Source organism: Triticum aestivum, chromosome 2A, assembly GCF_018294505.1.
Source record: "Triticum aestivum cultivar Chinese Spring chromosome 2A, IWGSC CS RefSeq v2.1, whole genome shotgun sequence".
In the NCBI taxonomy this organism is placed as follows: Eukaryota; Viridiplantae; Streptophyta; class Magnoliopsida; order Poales; family Poaceae; genus Triticum; species Triticum aestivum.
The window spans coordinates 747,565,786-747,590,974 of record NC_057797.1 but is presented as its reverse complement, the minus strand read 5'-3'; the positions used below and the strand labels follow the sequence as shown (position 1 = coordinate 747,590,974).

Genomic DNA, 25,189 nt, shown 5'->3' with positions numbered 1-25,189 from the left:
GGATAGGACATGTGCGACCTAAAGATCAGATCAGTATGTGCACGATTTTATTTCACCATGATCTCGTGACGTCCTTCGCGCTCTTTTTTCCCTTCTGGCATACAGTCCCCATTATCACGTACTACAGTTCTCATTAGTACAACTAAAACGACAGCTGCACCCACACGCATCAGTCACGATTGTGCTAGCTCAACACAGAATGCGCAACTTCAGCAATGTCTCCATCGGCCTACACATATACTGTACGATAGTCAACAGTGAAAGTGAGTTAATAGACCATGCGGTACACAAATTTCGCCATCCGCAAGATGCTCGTAATCATTTTTTTGAATGTTGACAGATGAGCTGCCAAATTCATTGATCAACAGCGATGCTCGTAATCTGCTACGGCGCCCGCTTGAAAGCTGTCCTGCTGGTATGCAGCACAAGTACGCTGCACGTCCACGTCCACATTGGAAGTAACGAAGCATAAGTGTACAATCTGTCTTTCTCTATGGACTTCGGTTGACACATTAAACTCTGCATTTAGGGATCTGCCTCACAAATATGCTCTTCGAGCTTTGTACGACTCAGTATATAGCAAGGAAAAGCATACATCAAGTTGTGGATTATTCACCTGACCTTGCACTAGAAGACTGAGATTTTGGGTGGAACTACCGGCCCAGTTTTTAATCAAATCGGATACACGCGTGAGCGTGGGCTGATGCAGTAGCTAGCCGCATGCAATCTAGCGAATCAATGAAATGACCAACAAATAGAGCAACAAGTCACAAAACATACGAGCTATTTGAGTGTCGCGTCATTTGGCCACCGGTTCTGCACTTATTCGTACGTGTCATAAACTTGTTGATGTCCTTTTGAATGATGTATTATTGATGATTATGGATCATTTTCGTGTGGTAGGGATCATAACACTTTTGCTCATAAAACCAGGCATGCATACTTTGCGAAAATGTCATGCCATTTTGTTCCGATCCATGAAACGGATCCACACTAGTGGCCAAACACGCCTCACAGTCACAAATCAACTCATCCTCCTTGTTCGAGTATGTGGATCCCCTGCTCTTCTGCTATGTGACGACGAACATCGTCATCAGCTCCTACGACGGCTCCATCGTGGCAACGGACGACGGAATTGGGGGGGGGGGGGGGGGTTAGGGTTGATCGGGTTCGGCTTTCGTGTGGGAAGACGGCAAGGATTGTGCGAATGCGCGCGTTCCGGCTTTGTTTTGGGTGGGTGCGCGTTGTCGAAGTCCGACGTGGCCGACGTGGAGACCCCCCAAACCTCCCCTTAGATTGACACCGGTTTGCGGAATTTCAAATGTCGAGATCGGTCCGGACAATTTTGGTAACGATAGTTGAATGGCCAAAAGTGCCTGAACTGTCCAATCCAAACATTTCCAGACGGTTTGATGATCGGCGTTTTAGTTGTCCTTAGCTAGCCCTGTGTATCTAAAAAAAGTTAGCTCGCCGCATGCTACAGATAGAGTCAGTCAGCGCGCACATCTTCCTTCAGGCAAGACGCCTGTGTCGTCCAATCAAGACATGCAAGCATATGTCACGTAAAAAACACATGGCATGTGTCTTCGGTCCCGGCCATTTCAGAAGAAGAAATTTGAAGTCCAGATTGATTTTTGTACAACATATGCATACAGAAACATGTTGCCTATATATAGGTGGTGCCAAGGGAAGCCTTTGACACTGAAACATAGCTGGTTGTCATCACACCATATGGCTGCAAGAGCATTGCTGGCGGTTATCTTCCCATATCTCCTTATGGTTGTCGCTTCCAGTGCCGACGACGGCGCCTATGGCCTGCAGCCCATAAGCCGGAGGAGCTTCCCCAAGGGCTTCATCTTTGGGACGGCCTCCTCGTCCTACCAGGTTTTCACTCGTTTTTCCTTCATTGATCCATGGTCTCCTGTCTTAGTTCAGTAACAATCTGTTGAACAAACCCCGCAAAAAATTAAAATCTGTTAAACAAGTATGAAAGCTGTAGCATAAGCTAATGTTGTGTGATAGTCATTCACCTGCCGAACTCAAACTGATTGCATGTTTTAGGCAAACTGATTGCATGTTTTCAGCTGATGTTGTGTGATACCATATACGATGCATTTCATTCACTAACAACTTGATGTTCTAGTGGTCACACCAAACTGCTTTCTAGATTAGGTTCCAGGCCCACACAATGTATGTCATTTTTTTTCCTCGATACGATTTTCCAACTGAATTAGAGCGATTTGCTAATTGGATCAAGCTGGCGCTGTTTTGCAAAAAAGAGCCCAATAAATATTAGTATGTTATTGAGCAATTAAAGAAAATGCTGATGTGGTAGCCATGTAGCCTTTTTTCCGCCCTAAGAGCATCTACAGCCGGACTTGGCAAATCCAACCCCTCAAACGTCTGAGGACGAGCCCGGGCGCATCGCGGACAGTGACCGGTCACGCCTCAAAAAATGCATTTCACATCCGGATACCTCAAATTAGAAACCTCAAATCCATATTATTACATGCAACTATCTACTTGATGCTTCATTCTGAATCAATAAAATCCACCCTTTATCGAAAAATATTATTACATGCAACGTGAAACCTAATCTAAGCGGAGCTTGTCCGGTTGCACTCCCCGCTCATCCGGCTTCGCCCTCGCCATGTCCGGTGGCCGGATGCGCTCCTCAGAGTGTTGGTCTAGTCGCTAGCAAGCAGGTAGAGTAGGGCATGGGACACGAGCCGGCTCATGGGACTCAAGGCGCCGCCTTCTCCCATGCAATAGAGTAGGTGGACGTCAGATCGATGACGGATCCGTCCGGGGAGGAGCCGCCGACATCCACCATGATGCGGTTGTGTCGCCCAGACTGATGCCTCATACGGGGTGCCGGAGAATGTGCCTCCGCCTCACCGGCGTACGCCACCGTGAGGGCTACCGCCGCCTCCCGCGCCTGGTGCCTTGCATGGGGCGATGGTGCGTCCCGAATATCGGCACGCCAACGGAGGGGTTGCGCGTCCGCCAGCGCATTCGGACGCCAAACGGACCGCACGGCCTACGGCAAGGCAGCTACGGCTGGCCTAGCGCCAGATCCATGCGCCATTTGGGCGGACACAATGGATTCCTGACGGATGGAGTTCGAGTGCAGTCGTGCACGGGCCTCCTCCCGGGCGCGGCGGAGCACAAGCCGGACGGCCATCTCCTCCTCGGGGCTGTGTGGTATGAGCTCGGGGTCGACGGATCTCAAGGTGAAGGACTCGGATCTGCTAGCCGCCATGCCGGAGACGACCGGAAGGAGCCGGAGACGAACTTGGGTGGCGGAGGGGAGTGAAGTGGCTAGGGTTTGGTCCGGCGAGCGGATGAGGAGAAATTTATGTGGGGTCAGGTGGGCCAACATGGGCTAGGTCCGACGTGGCGGGCATGCCCAAGCACGCACGGGCGCCCCCATATCCACCCCATATTTGGGATGGATATGGGGGGTGTCGGTCAGCCCAGGTGTTCGAGGGCCGTTTGAGGGGCCTGTCTGGATAAAAAAAATCATTACCGGGCGGCCCGCCCGGCTGTAGATGCTCTAAATAGGTTTTTGTCTTATTTGATAGACTAAACGAGTTTATGACCTAAATTTTACCTCTTTGCAAGTTGTTGGCCTAAAACGTGCAATCGGTTGAGTTCATGTACTAACGCCATATTTCACTCTTAATTAATGATATCTATCATTATGTAAGCTTTGGTTCTAGCATCGTCTAATTACAAATCTGCTGGATATTCACATGCTGCAGTATGAGGGTGCTGCAATGGAGGGGGGCAGGGGATCAAGCATCTGGGACAACTTCACTCACCAACACCCAGGCATGTATATACATCTTCTATGCACAGTGTATATCATTTTTATTAGCAAATTGTTTGTACATATCTTGTTAATATTAGAACATTATCAATTTGAGAGGTCAAGAGCTATAGAAAATCACCTTTTTTTTACTGCATGAAGCCTTCATAGTGTTTAACCACTGGATGGAAGAATTACACGCGCACACCTCAAAGCTAATCCAACGCTTGGGAAACCAATTATGATTTAACAGCGTATATATTAGGCAACTTAGAATAAGAAACATGGTAGTAATGACATACACTATATATACCACTCACACCTACAAAGCGTAAATTTAAACTTCTCCAACTTCGACTGGTAAAAAAGTTGTTTAAAATAGTGAGTTGAAAATAGAAAATGATATTTATTGCAAAAATATTTGGATAGTATCATAACTTTTACAAACACAATTGTATGAAACATAGAGTCAAAGTTAAGTGTTGATTATTGCACATATTAACAAAGGGAGTAGGATTATGGTAATACTATCTTAAGGACCGTACGTCTGAGTATCTTACCAAGTTTCAATGCCTATATTTGTATTTTTTTTGTTTTACGATTAGCCAATATGTGTAGTTATATGGAAAACTAGGCATTCATATCCACCTATGTTGTGATTACCAATAAAGTAATTTGAATTTAGAACTAAGGTTAAAGCATGATTTTCCTTTCAACAAAATTAATATACATGAGCATAATAGCCTTTTTCTCATAACAGTCTACTTAGTAAATAACTTTGGCAGATAAAATCGCCGACAAAAGCAATGGGGATGTGGCACTGGACTCCTACCATCTTTACAAGGTAGTGATAGTGTATCTATCTTGCTTTTTAACCAGATCTTTAAGTTTCTTCACAAATTATATGGTCAAAGTTGTTGATCAAGATCACATTGTAACAAGATCTTTGAATTTTAGTGCCAGTCCAACAAAAAGAAACTGGGTGCTCCCTCCGTTTAAAAAAATATATATTGCCCTAAGTAAAAATATAAAGTTTGACTAAATATATAGAAAAATCTGCAAGGATATACAATATGGAATTTATATTATATGAAAATATATTTCATAATGCATCTAACAAAGCAAATTTGGTGTTGTAGATGTTGATGTAACCTTGTATAGATTTGGTCAATCTTAATGATGTTTGACTTAGGACAAACATATAAGTTCAATTATCTTGGAAAGAAGGGAGTAGTACTGATCCTAATTTGCTAATAACACAGGAAGATGTGCGCCTTATGAAGGATATGGGAATGGATGCATACAGGTTCTCCATCTCATGGACAAGAATTCTTCCAGGTATGATATTTCAGACTGGCTACCTCCACTCCCATTTTTTGTCCCAAGTAGAATAATCTATTTTGCATCATCTTCACATTTACTAGTCGATATAGAATGTTCATATCCATCTTAATGTCTTAATGCATAATAGATGGAACTCTGAGAGGTGGAGTCAACCAAGAAGGCATCAAGTATTACAACAACTTGATCGATGAGTTGTTGTCCAAAGGTATGCTGTCAAACCGTCAGTATGTAATTTGATTTATTACCTAATCAATTAAAGTGCACGGAACATTAGGTCGTTTCTTTATTTCATCAGACTATTCTGAAGATTTGAGATCTTCTGTATATCTGCAGGGGTGCAGCCATTTGTGACACTTTTTCACTGGGACTCTCCACAGGGATTGGAAGATAAATACGGAGGATTTCTTAGCCCTAATATCATGTAAGCTAACCACTTTTATTTTCTAAGAACATAACCCCCTTGAGTGGTGTTTTAGACATGAGCCCAATGCAACTCTGTCTTTTTCGACAAAGGGAATATATTAATATCGCGGTGATACCAATTACACCCAGCCTCTGCAACAATGCAATGTCGTAAAGGCATTATGGATGCACACAACTAAAGACAATAAGAAGAAGAAAAAAAGAAAGAAAGATCCCGCAACATCGATCAATTTCTTGTAGATGCAACACGAACCACCACCTAAACAACACCCGAAGTCCCAATTCTCTAAAAGCGATGCCTCCAAGAAGAAAACATTGCAGAAACACCATCATCTCCTGATCCTAAATCTTAGGTTTTCACCCTGGAGAAGATTCACGCTCTCAAAACAATGCCTTCAACAAGGTCACTGCCAGGCACAACCAATTAAGGCCAGAGCTTGGACTTTCACCCTGAAAGCTAAGACTCTGTACTCCGCCTGTGTTGCTGCCCTGACTTGCCGATGTCATTGCCATGAGTCACGAATCACCAAGAAAAGTCATCATTTCCACGAAGACTCGATCCGCCATGACAAGGCCTCGGACCTCAGCCACCATGACATTCTCGGTCACTATCTTCACCATGGAAATCGAAATACCGATGTGTCCTATACTGTAAACAGACAACGAAGCTTCGCATCACACCCTCCTAAAGCCAGTCGGGCTGAAATTGGAGCGCACACGACCGAATCCCATCCGATCCAGAAATCTGCAGGCGTCCAGCACCCAATGAAGATCTCTAGCGGAGCATTCCGGAACTCGTCAATGGCTAGATCCATGAGGGCTGGCAACTGGCAGACGAACATCTTAGAGCAAAAAGAACCAAAGGACCGCACCACCCGCCGACTCCCAACATCAGGCCGAAGATCTCAGCGGGCACCACCACCCGCACCACGCGGAGATGAGAAGCTAAGCCGCACCGAGCCCCTTGAACCAGACGTCGTGCCGCCCTCGTGGCCACAACGGCAGTCGTGGTCGCCGGAGAAATCTGGGGCCGCCGCCCCGACGCACATCTCCGCCATAAGAACCATGCCATCCAGGGCCGCCATGGAGCTCCAGCCAGAGATCCCGCAACGCGAGAGAGGATGGGACCCCCGCCGCCATTAGTCGTGCGAGAAGGATGAGGACCCGCCACCTACATCAGCCTCACGGCCTTAGACTGGAGGTGGGCTTCAGCGGCGGGGAGGGGAGTGGGATGGAGGAGGAAGGGGCGGCGGCTACGCTCTTGGGATCTGCCCGAGTCACCCCTCCTCGGAGCGATGCGGGGGTGATCCTATTTTTTCGAGGCCCTCAAACCGATCCGGGATTTCAACTCCGTAGTAACTTTTGAATAAGTTACAAAACAATTACAAAATATATTGTATATTTTTTTATGATAAGTCAAACGGAAGCATTTGTTCCTAATGTACCTTAATACTATGTAGGTTTTACACATTAGCTGTTGAAGATTGAAAAGGTGTGGCTACGCGCTTCATAAAACGATTTCATTTACGATGACACGCTTTGTAAACTATTTCATTTATGATGAAGGTAGTATCATGTGCAAACATGTATACCTTAACTTTCAAAATAACCAACTCACAATGGTGCAGAAATGACTATAAAGACTTTGCTGAAGTCTGCTTCAAAGAATTTGGAGATCGCGTGAAGCATTGGATCACATTGAATGAGCCATGGTCCTTTTGCGTTTGGGGTTATGCAGAGGGCGTATCTGCACCAGGTCGGTGTTCTCCGTGGGAGAAGGCAAACTGCAGCGCCGGGGATTCAGGGAGGGAGCCGTACACTGTCGGCCACCATCAGATACTCGCTCATGCAGCAGCTGCGAGATTGTATAAACAGAAATATAAGGTGACTGGTACAGCTATTCATCGTATCATGCAGCTGCAATTCATCCACGAACGTGATTGATATGGTGTACATAAGAAAATGCAGGGCATGCAGAAGGGCAAGATCGGAATAACTTTGGTCGCAAACTGGGTTATTCCCTTATCCCGTTCAAAATCAAGCATTGCCGCGACGAAACGCTCTATGGAATTCATGCTTGGATGGTAAATTCTTTACGTTTCATGCTGACACAGTTTGTTGTATGAGTCTAGAATAGAATGCAGATTGATCTTATGCTAGGAATAAAACGACTGTAGGTTTTTGGACCCGCTCTGCAGAGGAGACTACCCCCGGAGCATGAAAGTATTGGTTGGAAACCGCCTGCCGCAGTTCACCAAAAAACAATCTAAATCGGTGAAGGGTGCATTTGACTTCGTTGGACTCAACTACTATACTACAAACTACGTTGGTAGCCTTCCTCCATCAAAAGGCACGAGGAACAGCTACTCTACTGACGCTCAAGCTATTCGTACCGGTGAGTCGATCATGCTAAATCAATAATCAATTTGTCTTCGTTCTTCGTCTGCCAGACTAATAATATCAAGGAAATTATCCCTTTTTAGAAATAAATATTAAGTGAATAATGGAGACTTTGCCGTAGATTATATATGTTAATACTGCATGCTAAAAATTACCCAATTATGTCAGGTGTTCGAAATGGTGTTTCCATAGGTCCTCAGGTAACTAGCAGCTTATCCCCATACAGAGACTAATCTTCCTCAAGTTTTCTCCCAACTTTCTTTTTTGGATAGAGTAAATGACCTGCATGTAGGCCGCTTCGCCTTGGCTCTACGTCTATCCTCAAGGCTTTCGTGATCTGCTACTTTATATCAAGGATAATTACCACAATCCAACCATCTACATCACTGAAAATGGTAAGTGTATTTCCTCCCCCAGATAGGAACAATGAGATAATAACTTACGGTGCTTGGATCGTTTCTTGCGTCAGGATTCGCGCATGGGGTTTGTTTTGTCTCGATTGGCCTGTGTAGGGCGTGCGGCCGGCCTGTTTTCATTTGTTTGTCTGTTTTGGGCCTTTTTTTAGAACGGAGACGCTAGAAGCGTCCGGCTTCAACTTAATAAAGCCCACAAACTTAGGCAGCGTTTACAGACGAGGACTAGGACAAACGTCACGAGCGCGGAGGCTCAGGTTCCGCTGGCGCGAAAGCACAGCAAGGTCACGAGCGCGGAGGCTCAGGTTACGCTGGCGCGAAAGCACAGCAAGGTCGCAGACAGGCCAGAGGCCAAAAGTAATCAAAGCGAGTCTATTACAGGCCAAAGACCAAAAGCATAGAGCACGCAGGCTCGCTCGCGAGACAAAAGAAACCACTTCACGTCGTAGAAGCGGCGGTCGGCTCCCTAGCCAAAACGTAGACTTGTCGAAGACGATCTTGAGCTTGCTTCACCTTCTCAACATCCTTGTGCTTCGCCAACGGACTCCACTACTGCATAAGAATGTTGCATTTGTAAAGAATATTAGCAGGGTGTGATGGGAAGATTCCCTCGATGGCAAGTTTGTTCCTTGTAAGCCACATTGCCCAGGCTAGGGCACCGAGGCAGCTCCAAAGTACACGTTTACTGCCACCCGTCATCGACGCAACTATGGCCGCTAGGTCAGCGGCCGATCGCAGGTCCCAAGTGGTGTTGGTGGCCGCTCGGACTGCGCTCCAGGCAAAACGCGCTAGGGGGCAGCGGAAAAACACATGGTTCGCATCTTCCATGGTATTACAAATGGCGCATAAACCAGAAGACGGGCCGTTGCGTTTGGCAACATTGGCCGATGTGGGAAGTCTATTGCGAAAGAGTTGCCAAAAGAACACCTTGACTTTAAGCGGAATACGGGCGTTCCACAAACCGGTCGGCATTGGGAATGCTGGTCCCTGAGCTTGGCATAGCCTGCGGTAGAGGGATTTGACCGTGAACTTTCCGGACGGGGTGAGAGCCCAAGTGACCGTGTCCGCGGAAGTGGACAGCGTCACCGAATGTGTCAAGCCAAGCAGCTCCTCTAAGCGTGCTTGTTCAAGGCCCGTAAGCTCTCCACGGAAGTGGATCGCGGGAGGGCTCGAGGCTAGGGCCGCCGCAACCGTCATCTCCGGGTTGACCGCCAGGACATACAAGTCCTAGAATTGGGCCCAAAGGGGGTGCGCTCCCAGCCATAGGTCAAGCCAGAAGCGGGCCGAGCGCCCGTTCCCTACGACGAACTTGGCGCCAAGGGCGAAGGCCGGGCGCACCGCTTGGAGGTCGTTCCAGAAGGGAGAGCCCCGCGCCCTGCCTTCGAAAAAGTTCCCGTTGGGGAAATACTTATTGCGCAGCATGTCCACCCACAGACCGGTCGCCCCCTGCGACAACTTCCAGATCCATTTGCACATGAGTGCAATGTTGAGGATCCGTGTGTTTGTGATCCCTAGCCCCCCTAGGTCCTTGGGTCTGCACACCGCGTCCCATCTGACCATATGGTACTTGCGTTTGGGTCCCGCACCTTCCCAAAAGAAACGGGACCTTGGTGTGTCCATCTTGGCGTGCACCCCTTCGGCCAAGAGGAACAGCCCCATTGCGAACTGCGGCAGCGAGGACAGGCTCGCGTTTGTGAGCACTAGCCGGGCTGCAGAAGAGAGGAACTTCCCCCTCCACGGACAGACCCGCCCACCCACCTTGATCCAGAGTGGCGCCCAGCCATCTATCGAGATGCGTTTGGCATCCAACGGGAGCCCAAGGTAAGTAAACGGGAGTTTGCCTAGTTTGCAATTGAGCTGGTCCCGGGCTCGAGTCCCATGGGCATCACTTCGCATTTGTGGAAGTTGATCTTGAGCCCCGACATAAGTTCAAAGCTAATCAACAGTGCTTTGATCGTGGCCACGCTGTCCAGGTCTGGTTGGAACAGCAGGAGCGTGTCGTCAGTGTATTGCAGGTGCGATATCCCCCCTGGGATGAGGTGCCCCAACACCCCTTTGATATGGCCTTCTTCCTTTGCTTTCCGTAGCAAGGTCGCAAGTGCATCTGCCACAAAATTGAACAAGAGCGGTGACATGGGATCACCCTGGCGGAGGCCGCGCTTGTTCCGGAAGAAGTGCCCTACCTCTCTGTTCATCGAGACCGTAGTTTGGCCCCCCGAGACCAACTGCATGATTCTGTGCACCCACACCGGCGAGAAGCCTCGGCTCAATAGGATTTGTCTGAGGAAATCCCAGTTGACGCGGTCGTAAGCCTTTTCGAAATCTAATTTAAGTAAAATCGCCGGTTCGCGCGTGCGCCTAAGTTCGTGGAGGGTCTCTTGCAACGCTAATGGTCCCTCCAAAATGTTCCTACCACGAATAAAGGCAGATTGGGAACGGCTGATTGTGCGGTGTGCGATCGGAGTAAGCCGCGTGGCACAACCCTTAGCGCATATTTTGAAAGGCACATTAATGAGCGCTATTGGTCTGTACTGGCGGATATTATCCGCACCCGACACTTTCGGTATTAGGGAGAGCACGCCGTAGTTTAACCTAGCAATGTCGACAAAACCGCGCATGAAGCCATTGCACACCGCAAAGATGGGGTCGCGCGACAGTGGCCAGAAGTGTTTAAACATCGCCACCGGCCACCCATCGGGCCCCGGTGCCGTGTCAGTTTTCATGCTTTGGAGAGCCTCGTCAATCTCCTTGGGGAGAAACGCGAGCCCCAGCTCTTCGTTCTCCGACTCCAAGACCTTTTGAGCTGGCAGCCAGGCGTCCTCGCTCAGCCTGGCGCGCTGAGGCTCGTCGGTCCCCATCAGGCTTATGTAAAAGTCGTAGATGTGTTTGCTAATCGCTGATTGCTGGAGAAGGAGCCCCTGCTCCGTCTGCAGTCTCAGGATTAGGCATTTCCTGCGACGACCATTCGCGTACGCGTGGAAGTAGCCAGTATTCGCATCGCCCTTGAGCGTCCACTTAAGTCCTCCTCGGCGCCTCCAGTACTCCTCGGATCGGAGCAACGCCTCGACTTGCCCTTCCAAGGCGTATCGATGCGCCCATTCTTGCTCCGAGAAAGGACGCGAGTCTGCTTGAGTGTCGAGGGTTGCAATCTCATCGAGAAGTCTCGCCCTCAAAACTTTCTCGTCTCGTCCCTGATTCGCGCCCCATCCCTTGAGGCTTGCACGCAGGCGTCCCCCGACCGCTGTCCAAAACTCCATAGGACCGCGCTGCTGGCCCGTGGCTTGGACACTTCTCAACCATCTTTCCCGAAAGATGTTGTCGAAATCAGGGACCTCGAACCACGCTGTTTCGAAAAAGAAGCGCGGGCTGCGACGTACCCTATCTTCCCCTGAAGATAAGATGAGTGGAACATGGTCCGAGCCGATCCTTGTTTCGACAAGGAGCGAGCATAATGGGAACACCACTTCCCATTCCGGAGACATGAAAGCGCGATCCAAGACGGATCGCACCGAGGCTAGTTGCTTGTTGGTCCAAGTGTATCGTGCCCCCGTCCTTGCCACTTCCCTAAGTGACATTGACGCAATTGCGCTATTGAACATGGTCACTCTTGACCAGTTGATGTTGTCGTTATTTTTGTCCGCGCTCGATCGGATGAGGTTAAAATCTCCACCCACTAAGAGCGGGACCTGGGATGCGGCGACTGCCAGCACCTTGGCTTCGAGTTCTCCCAGAAACTCTGCCGAATGTGAGTGATCTGCTGGTCCATACACTTGCAGGATCACGAGCTCGCGTAGCGAAGCTCTCACGCGAATATTGGCTGCAATAAAGAAGGTGCCTACCTCCCAGGACAACACCTCATATATGGCACTGCAGAAGCCAAGCAGCATGCCACCCGAATGCCCAATAGCCGGGCTATGTTGCCAAATGAAACGCTCCAAAGGGTCTATGGCTACGTGGTCTTGGTGACGAAAATTAGTTTTAATGGTTTCCTGGAGCCCTACTGTATCTATCCCTTCTTTCCTGATGTACTCTCGAAGTTGGGTGCGCCGCCCCGAGTGGCCGAAGCCACGGATGTTCCAAATGAGCATCCGCATCTAGATGACGCGGTTTTGCAGACGGACACCCCTAGAGGTGATCGCCTTGGCCACGCACCTCACCTTGCCGCAGCGAGGCGAGGGAGGAGCCGCAACCCCTGTTGTTGTCTCCCCTTCGGGCCGGAGTCTTAGCGACGTCAAGGGTTCCTCCTCGACAGCCAGACGCTCCGCGTGTTGAGCAGCCGCCGCTGTGAGTGCCGCCTGAGCCAGTTCTTTAGCGCGCACCAGCAAGATTAGCTCGCTAACCCCGCCCTACCCAATTGGTTCAACTCCACTCTCCACCAACACCTCGCCTAGGTGCTCGTCCGAGAAAGAATCCAAAATCGAAAAGCGGGGCAATGGATTACCTGAGGTTTCCAGATTCTTCTGTGCTTGGAGGAGTTGGGCGCGCTGAAGCGAAGGCATGTTTCCTTTGGCGCCCTTGGCCCGCGCGCTGACCCGCACAGGGGCCACCTGCCCGTCCACGATAGCCTTGGAACGCTTGGCCTTCGGGACAGACACCGTCTTGGCCGCTTCCAGCGTGATCGGAGCGGAGGTGGGCACGGCCAGCGCCATCACCGCCTGCCGGGGAGTCACCGGCGCGCCCTGGAGCTCCGCCACATGAACGGCCTCCGCGCTAACCTTGCGCACGGCCACCTTCTTGAGCTGTTTCACCGCCCCGAGCTTGTTGGAGCTATGCCCCCCTTGGGATGGAGAGCGCAAGGCAAGCGGCAGCGACTCCATGGACACCGCTATAGGAGTGCGCGCCTCCCCCAGCGGTTCCTCCATCTGGCCCGCACCTGGCTCCGCCACCGCCCGCACCGGGGGGGACGTGACCGAGCCCAGGTTGGAGCCATACTGGTTGGGGATGGAGAGTTCCAGCTCCATGGACCCCCCCTGTCAGCGGCGGCTCCATCGGAGGCAGCGGCGCCCGGCCCTGTTCGTCGCCCCGCCCTTGTCAGAGATGCCCAGCTTCTTCCATGCCGTCGTATCGATGGAATCATCCTCCATGCTTGCATCCGCCTCCTTGTCGCCGTCCAGGTTGTCGTCGCGCCCCTCCTCACCCCTGTCTTTGTCAGTTGGAGAAGGAGGGTTTGGAGAAGGCAGGGCAGGCGCCGCGAGATGCTCCGGGGGAAGTTCGGGCTCGATGGTGATGTTGAAGCCCTCGTCGTTGAACCAGATCTGGACCAGACCACGCAGCTTGTGGGGGTTGCGGCATGCGAAACGCATACGGACTGGCCCCGGGCGAGTGAGGGACTCCTCATCCACCAGCAGGGGACGGCCGAGCATGGTGGTGTCCGCCATGAGCAGGTCGGAGCGCCGTTGCTTGGGAGGGATTCCTCCCAGTTTGACCCACACCTCTGGCATCGTCATTCCCTTGGGGGCGTTGAGGACCGCGTCGCGGATGTCCACCATGAGGTTGTTGAGGGAGAGGAACAACTTGCCGCTCCTAGTTGCCATCCGGAGCATCACCGGATCAGGGAAGACCACCGAGAACGCCCCTCCCTCCATAGCTGAGATTTGCTAGTCCCATTCGCCCTCGAAGAGGTGTGGTAGCTCCACTTGTAGAATCTCTTGGGTGAGCACGCCGGAAGGCATGGAGAGCACAGCCGCGTTGGCCCCCAGCTGGATCTGTGGCTCCTCCCTCGAATCATCCGGGTACTGGAGGTAGAAGAAGCCCTCGCCGGAGATGGCATGTCCCATGGTTTGGAGGAGCAGAGGCTTGCCCCGGGTCGGGCACTGTGCTGACGTGTGCCCCTCCTTGGTGCACACCACGCATAGAGGCTTGAAGGTGCAGAGGTTCTGAAAATGGCCCGTGCGCCCGCATCGGAAGCATTCAGGTCCGTCGGCTTCCTCGATCGGGATTGGCTCCGCCTTCGTGCCCTTGGATGAGCCCGGCACCTCAGATCTGGGCGGGAGAGGCAGCTTGGAGGCCGCCGCCCCCGCAGGCTTGGATTTCTTCTTCGCGTGGGAGTCACCGCCCCTATCGCCGCCCGTCGCTGGTTGCATCCCCTTGCGCTTGAGCTCAAGGCCGCGCTGCTTGTACTCCGCCTTCTTCTTTTTCTTCCTTTCCTGTTCCTTGAGCCACCACGCAGGCGGTGGCCCCCAACCCCCCTCGTCGTCGGCGCGGCCTCGGTTGTGGTCCCGCGGCGGCTCCATGGGAGGCTTTTCCCCCGGCGATCTTGCTTGGAACCCATCGCCACTACTTCAGCAAAGGTGCGCCTCAGTGGGGAAGGGAGTGGAGTGGGTGAGAGGAATCGGGCGAGACGACTGAAGCGCCGCACCTCCGCAGCGGTGGCTGGGAAACCTAGCGAGGGATTTAGGGTTCCGCGGGGGATCCAGAGCCATTTATGTGCCCTCTCTGGGCTGGGCTGTTGGGCTGGGTCGCCCCCTGTGGGTCGGGCTGGGTCCTGGGGACAGGAACGCTTCCCTGCACCACGCGCGCGTCAGGGGACTGGGCCCCAGCCCGCGCCACCACCGCATTTGGGCCGTCCACCACCCGCGTGGGCTGGCCCGACTGGACCGCTGGCTGGTCCGCCCCAACCCTAGGGTTGACCACGCCCAGCGTCGTCCGCGCCGCCGCCGCCGCCACGGGGGACGCCGGCGCCGGACACGGCTGGTCTGCCGCGAGCTGCAGGAGCAGCCCCGCGTCAGGCGCAGCCAGGTTGCCGCGACCCTCGCGGCGCCACACCGAGCGAGCCGCTCTGAGCGCCGCCGCATCGACCCGCCGCGAGCCACGGCCCCCAGGCGCAAACGCACGACGGCGCCCGGCCTTGAGAGAGCCCCCGAGCTCCTCTGCCCGCGACACGAAGTCGCCAAGGGAGCAGGCCGCACGGCCCCCTGCCCCCGGCGCCACCGCGTCGCCTAACTCCGCCTCCTTGTCGCAGTCCGACTCGTCCTCCGCCAGCGCCCAAAAGCGGCTTCCCGACCACCCAGCGACGCCTAGGGGGGGCGCAGCCGCCCGCCTGGGGACTGGGGCGCGAGCCGCCGCCCAGCCAGCCTCCGGGTCCTCCGCCGGGGCCTAAGCACCGCCGCCCTGCGCCAAGACACCGCCACCATCGCCACCATCGCCAGAGACGCTCGCAACGCCTGTCCGTACAGGAGCCGTTGGGAGCGCCATCACCCACAGTCGGCCACTCAGTACCAGATCAGACGGCTACTCAGGCGGATGATTTCTCCAGAAATCATCTGCTAACTTTCTTTCTTTTGGGCCTTTTTCTGGTGTCCGGTGCTTAGCTTGGGCGGTGGGCTGTGGCAGATGTTTAGCTGCCATTTTTTGTCGTTATTTTTTTTTTGTTGGGCTGCGACATTGTTTACACGGAAGATGGAGAGGGGCCGGCAGATGCCTGTGCTCCTTTTCCACGAGCGATGAATTAAGTTATCTCCTTCACCCCTTTTGTTTGGTCTTTTTTTTTCTCTTTTGTATATTTTCATTCATTCACTGATACCCATAGATATGGGAGTATTTTTCAATTCCAGTAGTATGGATCAAATAGAGTTTTCCAGTAGCAGATATAACTAGCGGAAATTCTTCGTAGTTTAGATCTAGGTGTTTTTTTTGTTCTTTTGTGTTCTTATTCAACTAGCTCTTTAATTTTGCTCGCAAAAAAGTAGGGGGTTACATTTTTGTGTTTTTTTAGCATTCTTTTGGACATATCTTTGCACGTTGCATGGTTGCAATTGTCTTCCAACACGAATTGCAACCATATCCTGCTCGCAAAATTGCATGCCTCCCAACAAGAATGCAACTGAACTTTGTTTTTGTTAGAGGGGCTGGGAGAGGTGGGGGCAATTGCATGTGTACACTACACATGCAATTGCATGTCTTCTAACACGGATGCAACTTGACTTTGTTTTGTCGGAGGGGTGGCGGGAGGGGGAATTGTTGCATGTGTATATTAGGCATGCATTTGCAACCATCAACCCAGACTGCAATTGCATGTCTTCCAATGCGGATGCAACTAGACTTTGTTTTGTAGGAGGGCGACAGGAGAGGGGGGGGCGTTGCGTGTGTATACTAGGCATGCAACGACAAGTGTCGCCCTGGCTACAATTGCATATCTCCCAAAACGAATGCAACTGAACTTTGTTTTGTTGGAGGGGTGGGAGAGGCGGGGGAGGGCATTTGCATGTGTACACTACACATGCAATTGCAAGCATCAACACAGACTGCAATTGCATGTATTCCAACACGGGTGTAATTGGGCTTTGTTTTGCCGAAGGGAGACGGGAGAGGGGAGAGTTGCATGTGTACACTAGGCATGCAACTGCAAGTGTAACCCTCGACTGCAGTTGCATGTCTCCCAACACGAATGCAACTGGACTTGCTTTGTTAGAGGGGGTGCGAGAGGTGGGGGCCGTTGCATGCGTACACTACACATGCAATTGCAAGCATCGGCCCGGACTGCAATTGCATGTCTTCCAACACGCATGCAACTAGACTTTATTTGTCGAAGGACGACGAGAGAGGGAGACAGTTGCATGTGTATACTAGGCATGCAATTGCATGTGTCACTCCTGACCGCAACTGCATGTCTTCCAACATGCCTGTAACTGGACTTTGTTTTTTCGGAGGGCGGTGGGAGAAGTGGGTCGGGGGTTGTATATGTACACTAGGCATTCAACTGCAAGTGTCGTCCTCCGACTAGAACTAAACGTCTTGCAACATGCTTGCAATTGGACTTTGTTTTTGTCAGAGGGCGGTGGGAGACGGGGGATAGTTGCATGTGTACAATAACTTCATTTCTTATGGAGACAGGGGTGGCAACAAAATAAGATTTACGAGTTTTTTTCCTCATGGAGACCTTCATTTATTTTTTCGGAAAAACGGAAATTTTTATTATTTTATTATTTATTTTGGCTATTCAAATCAAATGAAGATCAAGTTTCCTCTCATGCATATCAACTTAATAATTTCATTTGTTTGTTTCTATTTGTTTGTTATTTTAAAGATTGATTTTTGTCTTTTAAAGTATAAAATTTTATTTGAATGAAGTGATAAAAGGAAAAATAAAAAGAGAAGAAAGATGACACGAAGAGGAGGAATTGACGATGAGCGACATTGTACCCCCAAGCCAGTGCAATTGAGTGAGCAGCTTTTTTTAGGGGTAACTGATTTTTTTATTGCGGTATTTAGAGTTAATTGATTGAGCAGCTGATCGATCTATATTATACAGCAGTCTTTGTGTGTATCGATCATATTATACAGGCCTTGGTTGAACGACATTCGTTTGTACGCTGTAGTTGAGGAGGAAGATGTTGACCGTGACCACGTGGGTGAAGCCCACCATGCCTTTTATGACCCAGAACATAAGCCCGAAAAATACAAGCCAGCGGCCCACAAGATAAAACAGGCCTAATTTAACATAGATGACGTCACCTGATTGAGACTTCGCGAAGTCTCAGTCGACTGATTTCTAGACAGACCCAATAACTTATCTGAACAATTATTTGTCTCTCTGTGTATTTTAGGAATTGACGAAGCCAACAATAAGAGCCTACCACTCAAGGAAGCCCTCAAGGACGACGCTAGGATAGACTTCCACCACAGGCACCTTGATGCCCTGTTGAGTGCGATCAGGTCAGAACTAGCAGCTTAATTTTACAGTCAAAATCTGTCGACAAGCCTCTAAATCAGACATCAACTGCTGCAGGGATGGGGCAAACGTGAAGGGGTACTTCGTGTGGTCACTGCTCGATGACTTCGAGTGGACGAGCGGGTACACGGTGCGGTTTGGGTTACACTTTGTGGACTACGACCATGGTCTGAAGCGATACCCCAAGCGCTCTGCTGGCTGGTTCAAGAAGTTCCTCAAGGATGATCTCACTGATCAACTGGAAACCAGCGACAAAGATGGAGGCATTGTACGTGTTGCAGATTGCGATAGATGCTTGACTGATTATGCAGTTTGTTGGAACAATAAAATACTTCACGATTTAAAGATCAATGTAACAAGAGGCTCGTGCGCCAACATATCTAGTGATACCAAAGTATAGATGGTATGGTGGTATGAATGTCAAATGACCTTAAATTTGAATTCAACAAAGGGAATAAATAAATATTTGTTGCATTATATTATATTTTACAAATCTTTCAATATACTGGAAAAAGGTACCACTCATTTTGTAGTAAAATTGAGTAGGATCGATTTTTCTCATGGTCTAAGAGAATTATCACAAATTTTGTAAATATGGTGTCCGAGTCAACCACCACATGTGCCTGACATTCACGAGGAGAATTATCAAAAATTGTCCTGCTTGTGTTGTTTGTGATAGTAAGGGGTGTGGAGTTTTTGTCCCCACTGTCCCCAAGTTTATCGTAACTGATGGTCTCCAAGTTGCTCCTGCTTCCACAAGGATTCTGTTTCCGTTGATTGTAAAATATGGGATACCGACCAATCACTTCTGCTTATATCCAGGAGAAGGTGCTCCAGCTTAGTTTTGCCAAGGTGCTCCAGCAAGTCTTAACTGGACTTTATTTTGATGTTGCTATCCTGCCCAACGCTACAGACATGTGTGTGCTCGCTGAAAATATGTTGGTAAACCTGGCACTTGGGGACGACCCCTAGTTCAAAGCCAAAGGTAAGGCTTGTTCATGCAAAGGCTGATTCAGTGCTATATGCTGAAGCTGGACAAGGTTTCATTGATCTTGTCTTCGGACTCCTTAGCATTCCACTTGGAACCATATATACTGAAGAATTTCAGTCGGCTACCCCAATCTGGATGCATTGACAATATCTACAAGATTGTGGCTGGAAGTGTAAAACAGCAGTGTCAAAGCTTACTTCTATCCCCATTACAAGCACCTTTCTTTGGCGCTGCAGCAGTAATGTGCTGCAAGTAGAAGAATTAGTTCGTCAGATCTTGTGATTGGATCCACTAGTTGTTATTAGTTGAATCCCAAATCCTCTATTGATAGAGCCAATATCTTAAAACAAGCTTTCGCCCCGTTTTATATATAAAGCAACACAACCAAGTTACACGGCCGAACGATACAGAACGATACAGAGTAGTGAGGAATTCTGTCAGGGGTCAGAAAGGACACTTTTGAGGTCAGAAAGAACGATACAGAACTGCTAGAATTAGACCAGGTCGGTGCCAGCTACACATGGATGAATAAACAAACGGACCCGACCCAATGTGTCTTAGATCGGGTCTTTGTGTCTCCAGAGTGGGAGCACACATTCCCATCTTGCTCACTTGCGGCAATGACTCGCCTGGGGTCGGATCATTGTCCGCTGGTTTTAGATTCCGAGGAGGCTCGCGCCAAGAGGCGGGCGAGGTTCTATTTCGAGCTTCAGTGGCTCGAACACCCTGGTTTTGGTGACGTGGTGCGGGATTGCTGGCAGCGGGGCGTGCTGCCAACCTCCTCACCGGCACGGCACGGCACGGTCCTTTAGCTGACTCAATGGATAGATGGCAGCACTGTATCCGGAAGATGTGCCAACATTTGAGCGGCTGGGGTGCAAATGTTGGGGGTGCGTCGCTTTGTTTGCTGCAATCACTTATATTGTGTTTGTGCCTAAGTACATACCAATAGTAGTTCGGTAAATATGAATGTGCATGCAGGTATGGACCTTTTGTTAGTGGTGCAATGTTCTGTTAGGGAAGATTTGTACTTATTTCTGAAAATTCTAAATTAGTTGAAGTTCTAGGTTTATTCCCGGGTTTTTTTTCAAAATTTCAAAACATCTTTTCTGCATGGTTTCCACCAAACGTTGGTTTTCATGCGATATTCTTCCAACTTCAATAACTTTGACGACCGTAGAAAAATAGATCAACATCTACAAAACCAAACTAGTTTCATCACACTAGTCATAAATATATTTACATATTATACACCCTTTGTTACCTTTTACTCCGCATATAAAATTTGTTTGAAGTCAAATTATGCAAAGTTTGACCAAAGTTTATATTAAAAAATATCAACATCTATCATACTAAAGTTATATAGTATGAAAATTAATTTCATCATGCATCTAATGATATTAATTATGTACTATGAATATTGATGTTTTTTTCATATGAAGTTAGTCAAACTTTACGAAATTTGAATTCAGACAAATTTTATGTGCGGACTAAAAAGAAACAGAGGGAGCATATATTTGGTATCGTCGATGTTTAACTTATATTTCTGTAGACCTTGTCAAGCATTAAAATATTGAATTTACGAAAAGTATAGAACTTCAATTAATTTAGAATGGAGAAAGTATATAATGATATATTTTTATCTACATATTTTTCCGGGAATTTTTAGCAGATATTGTGATGTAGCTTTTTGTTAGAAGATATGTTGTACTAGCTATTAAGCAAGCAATATTGGGTCTCATAGGCCAGTTTTGGCTCTTGGGTGCATTTGTTCTAGTGAACAGTAAATTTAAAATAAATAGTAAATAAATTTAAAAAATTATGATTCTTTTTGTAGATGTTCATGTTAGTGTCGCAAGCATGTTTGACAATTTTCATGTGAAACGAAGTAGCGGTGTTTTGTCAATGAGAAAAACAAAGTTGGGTGTAACATTTGGAGGTAACGTTTGGCGTTCAACTTGTTTTTTTTTTGTGAAGGCTAAAATGTTTTAAGCTTTTCACCTAAAATTTTGCAGTTAGCATTTGGATGTGACTATGAACATGTCTATTTATTTGATTTTTTTTACATTTAGAAAAGCATTTTTCACACGCAGGACCATGTGTTCCTAAGAGTCGAATTGGATTTCTGTTTGTTAATAGAACTAGACGATGCCCCGTGCGTTGTTGCGGAACCTTGCTAAAAAATACGTAAATAATTGCTATAAAACAACTAAAACTAATGAAAAGCAAATGCAAGTTTAAAAAACATATGAAGCGTAGAAAAATAGGAAAAAATGAGTTGCAATTAATAGAATATCGTTCCTAACCAAATGTAAGGATGAACACTAATGTGGCAATACTAAATGCATAGAGTAATGGAAAAAAAAATATGACTTGCATGCATGACTCGCTTATGTGGTCTGGTTGCATGTCTAGGAAATAATATGTAGTGTGTTATAGGTATTTAGGAATTGAAGATATTTAGATCTCTGTTTTTAAGGCATTCGGATCTTTTTTTAGGTGAAAAAAAAGATCTGAATGCCTTAAAAACAGAGATCTAAATATCTGTTTTTGAGGCATTCGGATCTCTGTTACTTGCAGACGAAACCCTAATATAAGTGGGCTATGGAGGCCCATCTCACCTATGAATGCATATTAAATTTGCCTGAATTCAAATATATACTCCCTGCATTTCTTTCTGGTCCTTGTCAAATTTAAAATATTTAACTTAGGAAAAAAATAGAACTTCAATTAATTTAGAATGGAGGAAATATATAATAATATATTTTTATCTACATATATTTCCAGGAATTTTTAGCAGATATATGATTAATCCTTTTGTTAGAAGATATGTTGTACTAGCTATTAAGCAAGCAATATTGGGTCTCTTAATGGGAGGGTTGTTTTGGCTCCCTGGTGCACTTGCCCTCTAAAGAACAGTAAATTCAAAACAAATAGTAAATACATTTTAAAAGATCTAATTTTTTTGTAGATGTTCATGTTAGTGTCGCAAGTATGCTTGACAATTTTCATGTGAAACGAAGTAGCAGTGTTTTGTCGATGAAAAAAACAAAGTTTGGTGTAACATTTGGAGGTAACGTTTGGCGTTCAACTTGTTTTCCTTTTGTGAAGGCCAAAATGTTCTAAGCTTTTCACCTAATTTTTTCCAGGTAGCATTTGGATGTGACTATGAACACATCTATTTTTTGAATTTATTTTACACTTAAAAAAACATTTTTGCACGCAGGAGCACATGCTCCTAAGAGACAAATTGGATTTCTGCTCGTTAATAGAACTAGCCGATGCCCCGCGCGTTGCTGTGGAACCTTGCTAAAAATGCATAAATAATTGCTATAAAAACAACTAAAACTAATCAAAAGCAAATGTAAGTTTAAAAAACATATGAAGCATATAAAAATAGAAAACAAGGAGTTGCAACTAAAAGAGTATCATGTCTAACAAAACGTGAAGGATGAACTCGAATGCAAAAAATAAATTATGACTAACATGCATGGATTTATGATGTGGCAATACTTAATAAATAGAGTAACGAAAAAAATATTTTATGGCTTGCATGCTTGACTTGCTTATGTGGCCTAGTTGTATGTCTAGGAAAGATAGGTAGTGGGTTATACTCCCTCCATTTCTAAATATAAGTCCATTTTAGAGATTTCAATATGGACTATATACAGATGTATGTAGACATGCTTTAGAGTGTAGATTCAATCATTTTGCTCCGTGTGTAGTTCATATTGGAATCTCTAGAAAAGATTTATATTATTTAGGAACGGAGGGAGTAGCTATTTAGGAGCTGAAGATATTTAGATCTCTGTTTTTTAGGAAAATGCTATCTCTCAACCGACGGATGTTTGTGTGTGCGTCCACCTTCTCCGTAGCCGTCGGATTTGATTTGGATCAAACGACTCAGAAGCAGTCTTTATTCTAGTATAGTTCTTGCAACCCACCCCTTGTTTCAGTTGGCCTCGCCGAAACAAATGGTCTCTGTTGCAGGCCGAGCACTCGCGACCAGTAGTCAAGCCAAGCGCCCTTGCCTGTAGATCGTTGTTGTGAGTGCATCCATGCCGGATCTCCGAGGCCAAACGCCTCCCGACGACCGGATCCGGCGAGATCCGCCACGCATGCATGCGTGGAGCACCAACAACCTCACCACCGTTCCGGCATCACTAGCGCTCATTTGAGCTCGGGATGAACAACGTCCTGCTTAGGATGGCACGGCGGGACCGGGCTGACGAGGCCTGTCCGGCGAGAAAGAGAGGTATGGTGAGATGATCGACGACGTGTTCCACGATGAGGAGTCCTTCGGCGCCGCTCTGGGCTCCTGCTTCACATGATTTTTCAGAGAGTTTAGACAGTAGCCACGCCTGACCTTAGGATCCATCACAACATAGAAGGTGTTTGCTATCCTTATTAGATGAGTTTTAGAGATCACATTTCTTTGTACTTGCAGCTTTGAGAATAAGCCGATTCAAATTAGTGGGGAGAATCTTTTATTTTGTCAATCATGAACAGAAAAAAAAGTGTGATTTTTTGCCATGACTTCCACAAATGTGATTTCAAGATGAAAATTTGCAGCTCCGAAAACATTTGTCAAAGTTTGCACCCAAAAATAATTCAGTACTTTTCGAAAAAAAATACATTCTTTCGGAATTTACTGCTCATCCCGAGCTCAAATGAGCTCGGGAGTAGAAGGGGACTTTCAGAAGAAAAAAAAATCACCCTTCTAACATTCATGGCCAATGGCTTGACCTCTGCACATGCGCCCTATTCGTAAGGTATTTTCATGTTGACAGGTAGAAACTACTACAATCTAAAACATACAAACATTTAATTCCAAAGGCATGAGCACAACATAGAATAAAATAGTACTACAGGAAAATTTGCTCAAACTTGGCTGCCAGTCACTTCAGTTGGACCCTTCGTCTTTCAGACTCTTATTCAGGTACTCCCTCCGGTCCTTTTTAGTTCGTATATAAGATTTGACTGAAGTCAAGCCTCGTAAAGTTTGACCAACTTTATAGAAAAAAGTGCCAACATTCACAATCTAAAATCAATACTACTAGATGTGTCATGACTTAAAGTTTCATATTATATAATTTTAGCATGGCAGATGTTGATATTTTTTCATATAAATACGGTCAAACTTTGTGAAGTTTGACTTTAAAGAATTCTAATATGCAGAGTAAAAAGAACCGGAGGGAGTACATGCACGTTCTTTTGAATTTTACTCGGTGGCTTGCTCGGGGCTCTTCTTCTGCTCCTTGATGTGCTTGGTGATGGCCTCAGCAACAGAAGCCAATGCTTGTGTACTGACAAGTGAGACATTCTTCGCATGCTCGGCATCAACTTCATACTCGACGGTGGATCTTATAACGGATTTGCCATCTTCTTTTCCTACGATCTCGATTCGCATCAAATGTTTCCGAAAGCCGAGATCTAGAAAGCCTCCTTCGATCGTTTCTGCCTCCTTGATGTACTTTTCATTGTCGATTACGTTGAACTTCTCCTTGTAGCTTCTTGGTTCGGAATCTCCTAGCAAAATGGATGAGATAAAGGTTGGTAAAAATTACCTGTTGGGCTTAATAATAATTTACCTGAAAGCTGGGATTACAATATGTACTGTACCGTACTGAAGCTCAGCTGTTGAGAACTTGAGATTCGAACCTTCAGGAGGGAAGGTGACGAGCAGGATTGTGCCGACGCCACCTTTGAGAGGACATGTGGAAGCAGTTGGGGGATTAGTCGCCCGACGGCGAGGCCGCCATAGACCTCCCATACGTCGGCAGCCGGGAGGTCGGTCTCGAACTCGTGCCAGAGGCTCCCCCCTTCCATTGCCGCGCTGGTAAGAGCAACTCCAAAGAGCAGATCATTTCGTCCGCCTACGTCCGTTTGAGTCAGCACGGACAAATGTAACGGTCCAACGCGTCGACCCAAACCCAAACAACATCCGCGTCGCGTCTACGCTGACGCATTTGCGGTTCAAATTTGCGCCCCAAATGCGTCGGCGCGGACGCCGAACGGACCTTCGCGCGCATTCTCGCTATTCGCCGCGTCCTCACATGGCAGCCGTCCAACTACCCGTTGCCCACGCGGTCAGCTTAATTTATGACGACGGGCCCACGCGTCAGCGACGACACTCG

The 25,189-nt window shown here is 47.9% G+C and overlaps 1 protein-coding gene and 1 pseudogene across 1 annotated transcript; one reads left to right on the top strand and one right to left on the bottom strand.

Annotated features, from left to right (window-relative positions):
• The first annotated feature begins 1,670 nt into the window (after positions 1 to 1,670).
• Positions 1,671 to 18,522, top strand: LOC123190822 (beta-glucosidase 12). The gene is made up of 13 exons (XM_044603550.1): positions 1,671 to 1,884; positions 3,765 to 3,834; positions 4,597 to 4,655; positions 5,074 to 5,149; positions 5,283 to 5,360; positions 5,489 to 5,576; positions 7,207 to 7,462; positions 7,547 to 7,662; positions 7,756 to 7,973; positions 8,147 to 8,178; positions 8,271 to 8,373; positions 17,937 to 18,045; positions 18,119 to 18,522. Exons 1-13 carry the CDS (start codon positions 1,732 to 1,734, stop codon positions 18,459 to 18,461), a joined length of 1,701 nt encoding a protein of 566 aa, XP_044459485.1. The 5' UTR covers positions 1,671 to 1,731; the 3' UTR covers positions 18,462 to 18,522.
• A 5,751-nt stretch (positions 18,523 to 24,273) lies between these two features.
• On the bottom strand, positions 24,274 to 24,881 carry LOC123186390 (norbelladine synthase-like; annotated as a pseudogene).
• Positions 24,882 to 25,189: the final 308 nt, after the last annotated feature.